Source organism: Phacochoerus africanus, chromosome 5 (genome assembly GCF_016906955.1).
Source record: "Phacochoerus africanus isolate WHEZ1 chromosome 5, ROS_Pafr_v1, whole genome shotgun sequence".
NCBI lineage: Eukaryota > Metazoa > Chordata > Mammalia > Artiodactyla > Suidae > Phacochoerus > Phacochoerus africanus.
The window spans coordinates 98,708,056-98,725,597 of NC_062548.1; the positions used below are offsets into that span (position 1 = coordinate 98,708,056).

A 17,542-nucleotide genomic window follows, 5' to 3' on the forward strand; every position below is an offset into this window, starting at 1 on the left:
CAAGGAAATGGGTGAGTCAGAGCGAGGGGCTCTGGAGTTCAGCGGCAGCTGTGCCTCATGGCATAAAATGATGGTTACTGCGCGTCCATCGCTCTTAACCCTTCAAAATATTCCAGGGCTCTTTTCAACACGGACCACCTGTGGCCGAGAGCTGGGGAGAAATGGACACTCGGGCGGCCGTGTCAGTGTGGTCGCCTGAGAAGGCAGAAGAAGTCCAGCGAAGGCCTGAGCTGGTCACCTGTGCCACACGCCCGTCCACGTGGGCCGCGGCAGCAAGCTCCCTGCCTTCCCTCGCCCAGCCGGTCTGACTCACAACTTGGAGTCAAACGAGGTCTGGCTGCAGTTTGTACTCCTGTTCCCTACGAGAGCACAGGAGTTGCTCTGTAAATGAATCATGTAGACAAGGTGGTTAGAAAGTATTTAAACTATTTGAGAGATTGAAAGTTTTAAGGACTTCATAACCACCTATTTGTTTTCCAAAGAATGCATCTGCTAATAAAACCGTCCTTCTATTAAAGTCTGCATTCTTTCCTTCCTCCTTTCCCGCAAGGGGCTCTCCCAGGCAACACGTGACTCACCTCATTTTGGTTTCTGCATGTGCTTATAAGCTTTGAACTTGTCTTTTTTTAATAATAATCCAGACTCTTCACTAACTCCGATTTCAATGCATTTTAACATATTTCTATCCAGATTTTCTTTGCTTTGAACAATAAGACTTTTGCCTCGTGTTTTCCTCACAGAGCACAAAGTTATGAGAAAGTCTATACAACTAGCTCTGTCGTTAATGGATAATGACTCTCCACCCCGGCAGTGTGACGTGTTAGAGGTGGGGTGAATTTATACATAGCATCCCAGGAGGGTAGCCCTGGCTCAGTTCTGGACTGACCTTGAGGGACCCCAAATGCCACGGCTGCCTTTCATTACCTTGCAACCCACCAGCAGTAAGAGGAAATGTGCCTTGAATTGCAGCGAGAGAGAAGCAGGTCATAGAGAGGAATAATTATTGTGATGTCTATTAACTTTGAAATAAATTCCAAAGAGAATTTGCAGAGCCGCTTCTTCCCAGGAGTATCTCGAGCAGATGAGACTGGAGGACACAGGAGTGTTTCTCATATATATGCTCAAACTTTCTTCGTGTTCGTTTCAGAACATCACTCTTTGGAGGAGATACAGATGCACCAGAAGAGCATTTAAGATTTCTTTTACCTCAGGGCTTTAAAGAAACACACTCTACCTTCTTACATAAGAAAGGTAGAGAAAGACCACCGTGTATGTCTGCACATCTGCACAAATGTTTGGAATAGACTAAATATAAAAGTAAAAACTACACGTAGTACATCATTCCAAAAGATCACTGTGAATGTAAAGATGCCACCTGTCCCCTAAAAAATATAAAACAGTTTGTTCCATCTATCTCAGTATGCAATGCAGGTATATATTCCTTTACTATTAATTTGCCCAAAGTCAGCCTATGTTCTTCTCAGACTTTAACACCATTGCCTTTCGGGTGTTTTGATTGTGTGTCTTACAACTCATGTCTCTCTCTAGTTTTACGGATGGATAGCCTCTTAGGATCCTCAACTATCTCCTCACTTTTATCACCATTACCATCCCCGACTTTATGATCAAAATAATTCATCATAAATTGGATCCACAGAATTTGAAATGCAGACATCTTCACTTATTCAACTGTGACTCTTGTATTATTACATCCTTTGTTGCCTGAATCCAATGACAAAATGGGGTTGCCCTCAGATTCTTTATCCGTAAAAATTACAAGATCCTCTTTGTTAATTTGATAATTTTACTCTTACTTTGATACTTTTCCCCCTTGTGCTACTTCTCTCATCCACATAACTTGCTTTTAAAATTAGTTTCCAAGGTACAGGAAGACTCATAAAATACACGGAAACAGTGGGATTTGTGCATTATAAATTTTGCCTCACTCTCTGATGGCTTAGGTTCCTTCACAGTTACTCTATTCCTCCACTAGATGGCGCCTCCACGTGACTGTAAGAACCACCCCACTGCAGTTAAACTCCTTGGGAACAACTTTTGTCTTCCCTTTGGGTGAATGGAATGTTCAATTTGTGCCATTCACTGTGGTTTCATTAAGTTGTTCATGTCTCAAACTCTAAATTCTTGGTGATCCGGAATCATCTTTTTTCTTCTTTGATACAATTATAATGTCTCTGACTTTGGGTTAGGTACATAGCAAATACTCAATAAATAACATTTCATTAACTGGCTGCTCAATTTAGGAAACAGAGCATACCTCTGTTTGGGTCACAAATGGTGACGAGATCATCCATTACACTGATAATCAGGATATTCTTCTTCTTTAACCTTATTACTCAGCTTTATCTCCCTATCTAGAGCAGTTGACTATATATACACGTGTGTAACTGGCATATAAATTGTTATAGAATTCACTTAAGATATTTACTACATTTCAAATAATTAATACAGGATTTGATATGGTCTTCTGACCCTTTATTAAGAGGAGCAGGACGAATGCTTTTTGAACCATCTGCATTCCTTTATTTAATTTCACATGTTTCAGAATCAGCAGTTTCAGCTTCAACTGATTTTGGAAACCTGAGATTAGACTTCTCTTTTCTTTCTATTCCCCCCCTTCCCTCTTTCTCCTCCCTTCTCTTTTTCTCTATGACCCTTTTTTTCTTCTTCTTCTTTTTTTTTTTTTGTTGTTTATGTCTGTGGTCTCAATACATCTAAGAAGAAGTAACAAACAGGCTCAGAAGTTATTTTATGGATTCTAATTGCCTTACATTTTTATCATATTCTTTCTAAATTTCCCATGGGGAAAATAATCGCCTTTGTGGAAAAACACAGGCCCTCATATGTGTCAGATGTCATCAAATCTAGGGAATTCCCCCCACCCCCACCCCAGGCTATGAAAGTGTTGGTTTCTGAAGCATTGGTCTTATAAGAGCAGAGTGTGTGTCTCTGTGTGTGCAAGAGAGAGAGAGAGGGACTAGGAATGTGTGTATACCTTTCCCCATCCCAATACAAAGAGTGAAAACAAGAAAAGCTACCAAAAGCAAAAAATCCTACCAAAAAATCCTGGTCCTCATCAAAGCAATCAAGAAATAACACATAGGGATTAAGGACTTAAAATAGTCACTTTATAAACTGTCTAAGCCATGTCTGTGTCCCTGTTAACTAATCTGCTAATCCGTTAAACACAACTTCTGTGTGGCACAGCATTCTGTGTCTTTAAATGACTCTGCATCCATCTCTCCAGCACCAGTGAATTCAGAGTCTGGGCCATGTAATTAGGTTTCTTGAAAAGCAAGATTCTGCTGAAAGTGCAGTGTGTCCAGCAAACTTACAAGCAATATCACCCTCCACATTCTGACTCACAAAGCCCTAAATCACAGGTTCCTTCAAACCAAGATCGACTCTGCCTCCCAGCCCTGAGCCAAGCTAAGAAGCCGGCACAGGGCCTCTCCCCCTTGTGCAAAGATGGTCTTCTTCACTCTCAGACACCCAATTCCACATATTATCACCCCTCTCCTTTCACCCGAAGGTTAGATGCGTTCAGGAAATGATCTGAAATTCATCCAAAAACAAGATAATGAATGAAGGAAAACTTCAAAGTGTCCTTTCTAGAGGCTTTTTTCTTTTCCCTTTACTTTAACAAAGATCAAAGTCTTAAGCTTAGAGAAAAAAAATATCTCTTTTCTGTTATCTAGGGATGATAGGTTATTTTCTAGGACAGGCAGGGTTTTCCCAGTGCTTTGGGGTCACATTAGGGCTGTGGTTCACATGCATCTTTCACTGTCTGCAGCCCTCCTGCTGCTCCCAGGCTGTCTGGCTAAGGCACTGGCAGTGCCGTGCCCCCATCCTGCCACCTCAAAGCTGGAGACATATGGGCTATGTGGCAGGATTTCTCTTGTCTCAGAAGATTACGGACAGAGGTATATCGTACAAAACCACATCTTCTGCCCAGAATGGTCCTTTGACTACAAAGACTGCATCTGATAAATAACTTTACACACAGCGCGGATTTCTCTGGTGCCTGCCTTTGGAATAATCTTTCTAATTATCATCGTCATCACAATAATGACAATATGAACAGCCCTAAGTGCTGACTATGTCAAAGTTCCAGGACATAAGTCTTCCTACGTGACATTTTCTCCTGATGAGGTTAGAGCACTTCTATGTCTGGAACTACCCACTACCTCCACAAGCCTTGACCACTGTGGTGGTCAGAGCTGGGGGACAGGAATGACTCAAGGACACTTTTACAAAAGTTCTTAAACTGTGCCTGGAGTCCAGTTCTAAGGAGGGGCACCAGGTATCACCAGGCCAGTCCAGAATCAGGGGAGAGAAACTCGGCCGAGACTGGAAAGCAGGGTCCCACCCACAAAGGAGCCCAGACAGCTCCCGGGACAGGGTGTCCATGAGAGGAGAGAAAGGCTGAGCGGGAGCTCTCTCCTGGCACCTGTGGCTTCCTGCTGGCTGGAAGGCAAGGCAGTTTCCTGCTGGTGGTCTCTCCTTTTTCCAGACCCCCCGCCTCTACATGCCTCCAGAAGGGATCCTGGCCCTGAGTTTAGTGGGAGCTTTGCTTTGGGAGAGGGCAAAGGCAGGGAGCGAGACATGCACAGGAACCAAAAGCCTCCCATCAGTTACAGGGTCTGTACTTTTCAAAGTGCCTCCATAGCTTCATTCCCATCTCAGTGATCCTGTGGGACAGGTGGAGAAAGTATTTTCTTCTGCGCCTCACAGAAGGGGAAGCTGAGAGCTCAGGGTTTGTGCAGAAACCCTAGAAGGTGAGAGAGGAGTGGCTGGAACAGCAGCGAGTTACCACCAGCACTGGGACTCTGGATACTGCAAAGAGCGGGGGTCAGGAGGGGACAGCCCCGCAGGCTACAACTGGTCCCACACACTGCTCGGCAGGCTACAATGGCATCTCCTTGGGCCAGGCCTGCCCGGCCAGCTCCTTCCTGTAGCCTGTCCATCCCTCCCTGACGGCAGCCATTGCCTGTGGCCTCTCTCCTTCCCTGTATCTCTCCTTCCACCTCCTGATCCTCCCACATCCCCGGTTCCCCGGGCACAGGGAGGGCAGATGCCAGGCAGTGGGGGAATCAGAGAGGCGTCCCCAAACCCCTCCCATGACAACCCCAGGCTCTTCCCCACCTGTTTCAACTCTCACCTTAAAACTAGAGTGACCTGGATAACCTGTGCAATCTTAGGGGTTCTTTGAACCATTTTAATAAAGAAATAATTTAGGATGAGAACTGCAGTGAATACTGAGAACACTGCTTATCGGATTTGAATGTGGGCCTCTCACCGAGGCAAGGCCCTTAACCACTCCATTCTCCCATAAGAGAGTTTCCAGCTGGGCTTGTCTTTGGGGGTTAGAGTCTGACACACTAGTTCCTTTCATTGAAAAGCCTCCCAGTGCAGATTGGACAGTGGCTGGAGCGGAGGTGACACAGGAGCAGCAAAGGCTGAGGGGAAGAGCTCATTAATGGCAGAGAACATGCAGGCGCTTCCAGGCCAGAAACTGAAGCGCGCGTGGCTGGGCTCTGAACTGGGGGTGCGGATGGGGCTCTCCAGACCCTCGTCTCCAGGGATGGAGAGTACCTGGAGTTTTCCTAGGAGCCTGACACACATGTGGAGGAGTTGTACACACCTCCACCATCCACCCGGATGACAGCCACACCCCAGGACAGCTCCGCAGTCAGCCCCGACGCTGCGTCTCGGGAGACCTCCAAATACAGTAATGAGAAACCCCTTGGCGGCGCTGATGGGACAGAGCTGCATCCTGCACCCAGCAGGACAACATCAACGTCCAGACCTGCACCCCGACCACAGGCGAGTGCGCGCACACCCACGTACGCGCACACCCACGCACGCGTACACGCCCCGCCGGGCCCCACCTGTCGTCGCAGTAGGTGAACTTCATGTCCATGCTGTGGCGGCTCAGGAAGGTCTTGCTGTCCAGGGGGATGTCCATGTGGGACGGGTGCTGGATGGGCTCGCACATGATGATGAGGCAGGACAGCAGCGGCTCCTTGCAGCCGCAGAGACTGCTGTGAGGGGGGCAGTTGTTGTAGACCTTCACCTGGCCCGTGCAGTGCAGGACCTGGAGACCAGCCGCGGAGGGTCAGACGTGGGGCTGAGAGCACGGGGGGCGGGGCGGGGGGCGGGGACACACCTGGGACGCCAACCCGGGCCTGACGTCTCCTACCTTCCAGGTGGCTGACTTGAGGTTGACGGTGCGGCCTCTGTTGGTGACGGTGCACTTCATCCTCATGAAGAAGTCTCGCTCGGTGGACATGTCTTTGCTTTTCTTCCCAAAACCAGAGCCTGGGGGGGAGGGGGGGAGGGCGGGGGACACCACTGAGTTCCGTTCTGGGTTTATACTCACAAGGGGGCGGGCAGTGTTGCAGGGCAACATGTTATTCCCCAAGGAGCTGCTCGGAGCACCTGCAGCCTGCTGTGGATGCTTACTGCCACCATGGCCTGTGGCCAAGGCTGCCTGGGCTCCAGCGGGTCCCCCACTGCAGTGCAAGTTGGTTGAGGGCCAGGGCTGTCCGCTCTTTTATCTCCCGCTGCACCTCGCCCTGTGGAGCAGCCACGCGATGAGTGACTGACCATTAGCCATTATCTCAGCAAACCTCTCCCGGGCAGGCCCGGGTTCCCGGGAAGGAATTCCTAGGGACGGTCTGGGCGAGACCACAATTGCTCCAAGGGGATAAGCCTCTCAGGTTAGTAATGCCCCTCAGACACTCGTCTTTCCTTCCTTCCTGCCCCTCAGGAACTCAAACCCTCCAGTGCCCTATTTTCAACCTGCACTGGCTGCATCAAGGATCCTGCATCATTTGCTCTGTCCCTTTGGTGACATCTATCAAGGATCAAGAGAGACTATTGGTCCAAATCACCTATGGTGAGCAAATTCACCTTGAGGATAGACTCAACATGGATCCTATCCTCTCTCAGCCAGAATGAAATAAATCACCAGGACAAATAAGAGTGCTGGCTTCCTCAGAGTCTCCAGATGACCCATTCAGGACTCCTCCCACTTTTTATATAAAAAAAAGTGATGAATGCAATAGGTGACAGATGAGTTCCCCTGTTCATGTCTAAAACCTGCCATCCTGGACCTACCCAGGTACACTCCTGCCCCCTGCCCAGCCTCCCAGAACAATCCAGAGCCTTGTTTCAAAGCGTCACATCCCTCTCTCTGGACATGGCCATCAGCTCCTTCACCTAAACCTTTGACTCTATCTTCAGCATCCCTAGGAGTGCCCACTAAGTAACAGACCAGATGGTGAATCTTTTTTTTTTTCCCTTAAGAGAGACTATTTCTCCATCATGACTACACCACCATCTCTCCCATACTCACATTTCTTACAAGTGTAATTTCCACAGGTGGGGTGTGACTATCATGGGATAGTCTTGTATCTTGGGGCCTGGACCCCCCCCACCAGGGCTGGCTCAGGGGCTGGTGGGGAGGAGGCTGGAGGCCTCATCTGCGGCCGTGGCACAGGTCATGACTGTGGCCTCCTAACCTGCTCACCTCTGCATTCTCTCCATCCTGCAGTTTGGTTAATCTTTCTAACATAGCTCCAACCAGTTACCCCACCCCTGCTCAAAGAGCTTCCCTCTGTGTACGGGATGACGTTCGAGGCCCAATACCTGGCCTGCACAGCCTTCCACAATCAGCCTCACAGCCTTATCTTCTTTGGGTGCTCACACTGACCCTTTGCTTACAGATCATGAGTCCACTCGGGCCGGCACCTTCAAAGGCTTTGCTGAGTTTACTGATTTTGATGCCGAGTCCTCCACACATGGACCAAGAGACCTCAAGTTCTACCTGGATCGACAGAGTTGAGTCACACTGAATCATGGCACTTGAGAGCTGGAAGGTCCTAGACTTTTCCTGGTCCAGTACCGTCAATTTCAAAAAAAGACTCCAAGGAACAGAGCAACGAAGTGACTTGGTTCAGGTCACAGTGAGAGTGAGCCTAGGGGCAGAGGTTGAACTGAGACTGAGAAGCCAAGGGCCCAAAGGCTTCCAGAGTAGAGAAGAAATAAGAGACTTCCTGATTTATTCAGGCTGCCAGCACCTGTTTTAGAAAGGGATTTGGAAACTCTGGTAGCCCCTTCCTCATTGTGCCAAATGAGCCTTTCTCAGCAGCCCAGAGAAGACACCAAATAGCCCATGGAGTGCTCCCCAGCCTGTGTATGCCCAGGAAGGAGAACAGAGGGGTCGGGGGAGGCAGCAGGGTGGCGGGGGGTCAGGGGGAGGCAGTTGTACCTCCTGTACTGTGCAGGCTCTGTAACAAGGGCTGAAGTGCGCTAAGGAAGTGTCTATCTGCTTTTGCAGTGTGTGTGGTGATAGCAGCAAAATCTTGCAGGCTTGGTACCACTACCTCTGCCATTCAGGATGGACAAGCACGCACTCCATGGCAGTGCCAGGTGAGTGAGGTAAAGGGGAGGTCTAGATTTGGGTGGAACCTGTCCAGGGCAAAGATCGACTCTCAGGTTGTCACTGAGCACCTATCTTCACCAAGCTTCAATCCACGTGACAATACACCCATTTGTACCTTTGTGGGAACATCCCCAGTTGCAAGAGATGAAGCAGCAAGCTCTGACTGTCACTGCAAAGGGCTTTCTGCTTGTATGGGCCCTTCCAGCCAATGGCATCTGCTGGAGGGTGCAGTGCCTGAGACCTTTTAAGTCTCTTCTCCATCAAACACTACCTGTCCCATTATCACCGGGGGCCCAACTTCATTCATTCACCGACTCCAAAGGTGACCCCAGTGAGCCCAGTACTCCTGGCCGTAATTCCCTCCCACCGTGGATGGGACCGGCCTGTAACTCCGGCTAACGACAGAATGAGGCAGAGTGTTGCTGTGCCAGCTTAAGGACTAAGCCTTCGGAAGGTCTGACAGCTTCCATTTTTGTCCTTTTTGGGAACCCTGAGTTGCTGTGTAAGAAGTCCAGCTACCCTGGAGACCCCATGTGGACAGGGAGGGGCTCTGAGACCCCATGGAGTGAGAGGTCCACCTGTGCCAGTATCCCAGTGGAGCCCCAGTCTCCAGCTACCGGACCCAAGGTCCTAGAGGTGTGGGTCAGCCATCTGGTCATCTCACCAAGTCCAGCCCCCAGATGAGGGCAGCCTGGCTGACATCTCTTTGAGCAAAAGAACCACCCACAGAATCCACGGACTCATGAGAGGTAACAAAATGATCGTTTAAGCCACTATATTTGGGGCTATCTGTTACACAACCGTCATATAGACAGCTGTGACAGTTCCCATGAACATTTCGGCACAGATGAGCTGATTGGTTTGGGTGGTGGCATTTGGCAGAGATGCTGGATGCTCAGGTGATGAAACCTCCTGGAGATAGTGTCCTAACTTGGAGGAGCGCCCTAGGAGTGTGACATCAGGTAGCAGGAAGAACCAACCAGAGACACTTCTGAGACCAGGTCCTTCCAGGGCCCTGGACCTCATCTCCTAGGCTCTGCTAGTTTTTCATGGATGTCCATTTTTTTCTGGACCACCATGGCCATGGTCCATCCATCCTACATTTATAGACAAAGGGAATGCAGATCCCCTCTCAGGTGGTATAAGGAGGAAGGAAACACAATGAAGAATACGTTACCATTTTTGAGGCTGAGGTTCTCACGGATCTCCTCATGGTCACAGGGGTGAGTGAAGTCAAAGATGCTGTGTCCTGTTAGCTCCACCTGTTTCAAAAACAAGCTTGGGCTTCATTATTCCTACCACTGAAGACGACATCTCCTAGAGGAAGCTGGGCCCCCTTCCAGATCTGGAGACAGGGAGGAGACTGAATTGCATCTCCTTATATCCCAACCTGCCGGTCTGCAGACCCATGGCTGCCACAGAGCTCGTGGCAACCTGATTCATGGGGTGGGCCTGTTAATCCCCTTGGCAGAGCCATCCACCAGGTTGGGCATCAGCAACGCCAAACCCAGGGCAGGGCTGGGAGCGTGAATCTGAGGTTTGCGGCTTGAGATCAGAGAGGAGGACGGTGGGCACATGCAGGGAGAGATCAGGAGGGATGTGATCAGAACCTTCCACTAATTTCTACCCCCATGTGAAGGTGAAAGAGCCAGAGGAGGCTGTCACCTGTGTGAGTCCCATGAACTTGCTGATGTTTTCCGACAGAAAGATCATGTCGCCATCCTGGGTCACTACGGCAATGAAACCCTCCAAGGCTTTCAGGTACAAGTTGTCCATCTGCTGGTCAGCTTCTGCTTCAGATTCATTTTCAGAGCAAACTGGAACGAGTGGGGGTGGGGGAAGGTGGATGGTTTGCATGAGGGTGTTGTCAAAGCAGAGGTGACTGGTGTCCTCAGGTGTCTGCCAGGGATGGCTCAAAGACTTAAGCGGATTTTTCTGGAGATGCACACTGCCAACCACCTAAGTGGTTACCACATGCCCACGCAGCAGGCATCTGATGGGCACCACTGCACAGAGGACACCCTGACGGGGGCTCTGCGGGCAGTACGGCTGTAGCAGCGGCACACTTGTGGCACCAGTGGCAGTGGCGGCAGGAGCAGTCAGAGAGGAGAGGCAGTTACAGTAGGAGCTGGACCAATAACTTTCTCTAATGTACACTGAGCATGAGAGCCTATCAGGCACTGCACTGAGCATGCTCTATGACCTTCAAAACAGCTATGGGGTAGCTGCTGTTTTTTGCCTCGTCTTACAGATGAGGCTTAGACAGGTTAAGTCATTTGCCCAAGGTTTTAAAGGCTGTAGCTGGTGGACTCAGGCAGCTGAACATTTATGGGCTTTGGAGTTAAATAAACACTGACTCTACTCCTCCTATGGGGCTATGACTCCGAACAAGCAGAACCTCTTTGAATACCAGTTTCCTCATCAGCTAAAGGGAGATAATAATTGCCATCTCTGAGTTGTGAGAACTAAATACGTGTGCAAAATGTCTAAAATGATCAACCATTGTGAATTCTGTTCCCCCTCTGCTCCCTCTAAGACGCCATCACTGCCATCAAATTGCTCAAAACCTGGACAGGGGCTGTGTGGCAGAGAGAGATGCAAATCCAAGGGAAAAATCCAGGGCGACAGAGTTGGGCACTTGGGAGAAGAGAGACAGTACGTGCTGCAGGGTTCACAGGAAGAGGGGCTTGCTTTGGGATGGTCAGAGATGACCGTTCAAAGAAGGGCACTGGGAGAGACTCGTGAAAGATAGGGTCTCACTCTGTTAAATCAAAGAAGGGCTTTCTGGGCCCGGTGGGTTGGGCAGACACTGGAGAGCATGGAGGTGGCAAAGCCTGGAACAAGCTCCCTCCGGAAACTGAGAAGAGGCCCATCTGGCTGAAAAGGAGGGTCTCATCCATTGGCCTTGTGAGGTGCACTCACTGGCCTGGAGGAGTGGCACCTCAGACCACGGCTTTGGGGAGGTGCATCTGGCAATGGCATGTGAGACCGTTTGGAGAGTGAGGACCAGAGGTGTGAAGCCACAAGAGGAGGCTCCTGTGTCTGTGGCAGCCTGTGGAGGTGGTTGCTAGGGACAACCTGGGAAAGCATCCACCCCCAACTGACCGCCTTGGGGAGCCCTGGCCTATCAAGTACACCTCTGCTGTCTGCAAAACGGAGACTCAGCTCTTGTTCCAAACAGATAAGGCTCTCAGGCCCCCAAGCCCTTGGTTGTTACTGCTCAGACCACAGACTGCATTTCAATCTTGCTTCTCCTGGCTCATTGCTTAACCCCAAACATACATTTACTTAGAAAAATCTGTAATCATCCAGTACAAACATCAGGCCAAATACGCCTCCCTTAATTTACAGCACAAGAGGAACAGAGAAAATTTGTCACTTATAAAAGTTAATATTCACACAAGGAAAAGGAGTCTCTCATATTGAGACTGTCCTCGGGAATGTACAATGCAACTGGCTTTATGGGCCACTTGGCAAGGGACGTGTGGATGCTGTGAAATGAGGTTCAAGGGCCTTTCTGCCAGGGCACTGGGTTTATTTGGTTCTCTTTTCCCTTGAGCCCCTAAATTTAAGCTCTGGGCCATACGCTGTAATTCCTCCAGAAGAACAAATCCAAATTAGGAGATGTTCCTATCACGGGGCTTCCGTGGCACCACTGGGAACCAGCCGCATGACCAGTGAATGTGCCGGGGCCACAGAGGCTGCCCAGGGACAGCCCAGCCTTTAGGGCCAGGAGGTGGCCCGAACAGAGAAGAGTCCTAGTGACTTCCCTCTGTTTTGCTAAAATGTAGGAACGAAATGAGGGAACTTCTTCATATCCTGATTTGGGACGCCAGCCTAGGAGGGGAGACTGGGAATGGCCTTTGTACGACACACACACCCACACGTCATCCCTGTTTGGGGTCCCTGCCAACTCACTGATTAGCTGAACTGAAGATAATGAACCACAGTTCCAGGTGTGGGTGGTACCATGGCCACTGTTCATGCTGCTGGCTTAAAACTGGTATTTTCACAGGGGCTTCAGGAGAAACCATGACCCAACTCCACTGCTTTCAAACTGGAGCGTGCCCCAGAACCAGTGGGAGGACATGCCAAAGCACGGATTTCTGGGCCCCGTGCAGAGTCAAAAAGTGCCACCTCTGGCTGAAACATTAAACCAGGCCCAGGGCCCTTCCAGGTGTGGAAGTCCCTGTGGAGCCACATGGTCCCACACTCGGGAGGTGGCTCTGGATACACCCCCTGCCCCGAGTTCTACTCAGTAGGTCTCAGATGGGAAGGCTGAGAATCTGCCTTTCTAACAAGTTCGTGAGTGATGCGGGCACCGGTGGCTAGGACCACAGGTGGAGAATCGCTGCCTTCCCTTAAGGCCCTACAAGCGACCCTAATGCTGGGAGAATCAACCCGTTTTGGCAGGTGCTGACCTATGTGGAAGACGAGTGAGGAGAGGATTTCAACAGTGTTCAAATCCCACCAGAGAGGTGAGTGCCTTCTCCAGACAGCAGAGGCCAGCCTGTGATTTCTGCACTATTGAGAAGATTTTTTTTTTTCTCTTCAATTTCTTTCATGTCAGTGGCAACACTGACTTCAAAATCTGGAGTCATCCCAAGACAACCCTATTTGGGTTAACTAGGCCCAGAGGAAATAGTTCTGCTTAAAATTTCCTGTTTTTAACAGTTCCAACACAGCCAAACTGGTTTCCATCCATGCCCAGTACACTTGCATCCAGGAGGTGGCGAAATTGGCTACAGCAGCTGGCCAGCTGGCCTCTGGGAGGGAGGGAGGGAGGGAGGGAGGGAGAGGGGACCTCAGGGCCCACAAATGGAAACGGAACGTCTTGGAACTGCAGTCACAATGGCAGGGCGACCAGGAAGCCAGTAGGCCAGCCCCTGGGGACCCTGGGACGACAGGGCCTCTTTCCTCTGTGGAACTATTTGCTCCCCAGCACCTGCTTATCCTCCTGGGATAAGGCACCTGGCCAGCTTAGCATCCTCTGGAAGGAACCTATCCAGCTCACTGTCAGCTTGGAACTGAAGGTGAAAGCTGCGGGGCCAGAGGCAGCCCATCACCTGAGGGGCCAGGGGCTCAGGCTCATCATCCCCTGCCCCTGACCCCCAGCTGAAGATGGCCCTGCCTTTCCCCTGCTCTTTCACGGCAACAGTGTCTTCCGATTGTAACACTAACCCCTGACTCAGGGCTCGGCACACAGAAAATTCACTCTCTCACCATGTAGCTGTCACACTCCTGCTGAGTGTCTGCCCCATGCTGGGCACAAAGCAGGAAATCAGTCAGGTCATCTGTCGACAAGTGTCACTCGGTGCTCAGTCCTGTCCTAGGGAGTCAGCTGTAAGAGCATCCTTTCCCTCAAGGAATCTACAGACTGGCGGGGAAGACAAAGACAAACCGCCACAAGGTCGCACAGCAATCCAGAAGAAACCCTTGGTGCCAAATAAAGAGGGACTGGCTGGCAGCAGGTGCTCAGGAAGCCCTCGGTGGGGCCTTAAAATTTAGCCTGGGGTTCCAGGTCTCAGTTACTTGCTTCCCAGGACCCTTCGGGGGTCTGACCCCAAAGAAGAGGGCTGGGCGGTGCAGATCAGAGGCACTGAGGAGATGAAGCACACTGGGCCCCGGAGCACAACAAGAGTCTTTAATGCTAAAAATAGCCCCGGTAAACAGGCTTTGATGACTCCCCACAGCCAGGATATGCGCGGGCTGAGGTTTCGGAGCACTTTTTCCGGAGCACCGTGCATTTCCTTCAGGCAGCACCACCCGGGTGGGGTGGGACCCCGCGGGCAGCAGGAGCTGGGTGTCTGGGGTGAGCGGACAGGGTGGCAGGGGGCAGCCGCTCCTGACTGGGCCTCTGGGACCAGCCCGTCTACAGATGCTGCTGGTCAGGTTGTGTTTTAAGGCCACCAGGGTTCTTTTCCCTTCTGTTTCCTACCTTGAGAAGTTTTAGGACTGCTCTTTCAAACCACTCTGATGTGACCCTCCTGGTACAGATATGCTTGGTGGGCGGTCGCCCATGGTTCTTATCCAAGGGTCTTTCCTTTTAGCCTGATTCTCCCCCCCACCCCACCCCCAGCCCTCCTGGGGCCATAGACCCAGACTAAGCCCCCACTCCCACTCATTTTGAACCACTCACTGGATCATTAGTCATACCTTTCAACCCCACCATTACCGGGCACTAGGCTTGGGCTACGCTTACATCTTTGGCAGAAGGCGCTGTGTTTTACAGTCTGAACTTGCAGGCTTCCCAAAGGACCTTGACTTCCCCATTAGAAATGCATCCCTTTGTTTCGTACATCACTTCTTATCCTCTCTTACGTCTCTGTATCAACCTTCTTAAGTTGCAGCACAGGGCTGGGGTCAGCACACACCTGTTGACTGAGCTGACTTCTCTGGCTTAAGTTAAGAGAATGATCTGAACAAGGTCAGTTTCTCTAGAAGAGAGAGTACATTAGCTGCTCTCAGTCATCAACATCCGAGCGGGCATCAGCCTATCCGTTCTTCTCCAAACAGGACAGGGAAAGGCCTTGGTCCGGGGGCGGGGGCGGGGAGGTGGGCAGCAAGGGGTGGGACAGTAAAAAAGTAGGGGTGAAAGCCTGGGAAAAGAAGTTGGAAAGTGGGGGATAAGATGGCACCAGAAACTTCATCCGCCTCCACAATTTTCCCTCTGATCTCACTTTTCCTGCATGAAAAGGTCACGGTAAAAAAAAACTTTAAAATCACTCGTCCCATATTTTAGTGTCTTTCCCTTCGTAGTCTAGAGATCAGGAAATCAAAATCTCATTAAGAGTGATGTCTTCACTAAGCAAATGCCAATGAATTAATAATAAACCTGACATTTGTCTTAGAAACCATGCTTCACACTGACCTCTAGCTCCCGCGTAAAATGAAATCTGACGTCGCCTCGCATGCGTGCGGGGAAGCCAAATTATCACATTTACAGTGGAAAGCCAGGTTTGCACATTTACTGCTGTTGAACGCCCTCCAAGTGCCAATGTGGCCTGCATTTGGTTACAGTTTGTGGGGCGCATCTTGAAAGAGGATTTAAGACAATCAAGTGGTATTTCCACTGAGGTTCCCGTCAGAGTGTGTTCTGTTCTCGGCCCAGCGTGGAAGCTAATATCATAAAGCTATTGTTTCAGTTTGCTTCCTGTGATACAAATCTCAATCGGCTGCCCAGACTCCCAGCCTGAATTTCTCAGCGTTGAGGTTTCCTCTCCAACATTCCCACACAGAACAGCCTACTGTGAAAATCAAAGGGAAACGTGTTACTAAGTAAAGAAGAAACTTTTCTAAAGCAAAACCTGGTCTTTTTTAGCCTTTTGAACTCTGAGGTATGCAACCAGCTATTTCCTACCATCAAGTGAGCCAACATCGGCGCTCACCTTTGTTAGAAATGCTTCGATAATGAATCTGTGGTTTGTTTTGATTTGGGAAAGCTCGGCAACTCTGCCTCTTGCTAGAAATCGCCAGAAGGTAGTGAGAGGACAGTAAGGGTTTACATCAGGTTTTCATCTACAGCATTCTTCCAGACGCCTATACTTATTACAAGTCCATGTGCTTGTTTATAGTAAGTTTCATCTCTAAGCTATAATGCATTGGAAGCCCTGTATGTGGCAGGCAAGCGGATAAGGGCTTCTATGTCCAATGTCCTCGAAACGCATGGCAAGGTAGGTACGGGTGCCCCCTTTGTGTGGGTGAGAAAGCAGAGCCCCATGGTAGTAAAAAGGTTTGTACAGGCCGCAGAGAAGGAAGGCAGCTGGACCAGGGTTCCAGAGCAGGTCCAGCTGCCCACAAATCCCTATACTGCTTTTCGTTGCACCGCATGGTTTGAAGAAGCAAATATGATGGAAAAAGCACAAGATCCTTGTCTCGCGTACGATTCTGAAAAGTGATTTCAACAATGGGTCTAAAGAACGTGCGGCAGCGGCCTAGAAGAGGGAGCACAGCTGCCCATCCTTTGCCTCCTCCCCCAGGCAATGTGTGTTTTATGAGAACTGCTCCTTCAAGGACACTGGGCCAGATGGCCAAACATGGACACTTTTTATCCTTTTCTGTCATTTCATTCCTCGGGCAGAGAGGAGACCAGAGCTGACATGCTGAGGGTGCTGGTTGGTCTGGGGCCAAGTCCAGCCAGAGGGCAGGCACTTGGTGTCCACAACTTGCGACAGCCCCTATGCGGGGATGTGTGAGGTCTCGCTGTGGGTGCTCTGGTCCCATCTCCCTGGGTGTGTCTGGCACAATGGGGGTTCAGGCCAGCACATATGCAGGCAGAGTGCTCAGAGCCTCGGGCCTGCGTCCTCTCCAGGCCAACCCGGAACCCTGGAGGAGGATGGTCACGCGTGGGAAAGCACGGGAACCAAGGCTGGGCACCAACAGGGAGGCAGAAACAATCACCGTGTGAGGCCCTCCTGCAGGGCTCGCTGCTCAGGGCCGGCCCCTCGTGCCTCTGTTCTAACTGTGGCTCCCCTGCTGAGGGAGACCCTTCCCCTTCCCCAGTCTCCAGCCCTCGGCAGCATCTTCTCCTGACCAGGTCTGCAGCCCACTCCCGCCCTCCACGTTTCTTTTCCCATGGATCATGACTCAGGAGGACCTGAATACCAGGTGCTAAATGGGCCACTTGGGGCAACCTTATCTTTTCTGCGCCTCATTTCTCATCACCTGGGAAACGAGAAGAAATGTCCTCCAAGTCCACATTCAATCAGAGAGGTATCCTGGGATTCATGTATTACTCCTTTCGGGGCTCTCTGATGGTGGAGGAACAGAGGTGGTAGTGATAGAAGGAAGCAATGGTGAATCCAAAGAAATTACTCTCTAAGAGTAGAATTTCAGGTATTGTAACAAGGAAGCTGAGATGTTTCTGGATGTGGGGAAGGGATCGCTGTCTAGTCACTAAGTCCCCCACTCCCTACTCTGCGCATATTAAAGATGATTCCAACATTGCCAGGCCTTGCCCTCACCTGTCCTGGAAGACAAGACTCTAAAGGAAAGAGGTACACACGTGCCTTGCGATGGCATCTCCACACTTGTCTTACACTTCAGCCCACGGTTCCCTCTTTGCACATGATCTAT

The 17,542-nt window shown here is 50.4% G+C and overlaps 1 protein-coding gene across 1 annotated transcript in view; it reads right to left on the reverse strand.

The window, feature by feature from the left end:
- Positions 1 to 17,542, reverse strand: part of EPAS1 (endothelial PAS domain protein 1) — an 88,576-nt gene that overhangs the window by 20,610 nt on the left and 50,424 nt on the right. The window contains exons 3-6 of the mRNA XM_047782145.1: positions 10,133 to 10,284; positions 9,645 to 9,729; positions 6,221 to 6,339; positions 5,910 to 6,115 (exon numbers count right to left, since the gene is read on the reverse strand). Coding sequence (XP_047638101.1) covers positions 5,910 to 6,115; positions 6,221 to 6,339; positions 9,645 to 9,729; positions 10,133 to 10,284 — 562 coding nt within the window. The remainder of the gene's footprint in view (positions 1 to 5,909; positions 6,116 to 6,220; positions 6,340 to 9,644; positions 9,730 to 10,132; positions 10,285 to 17,542) is intronic.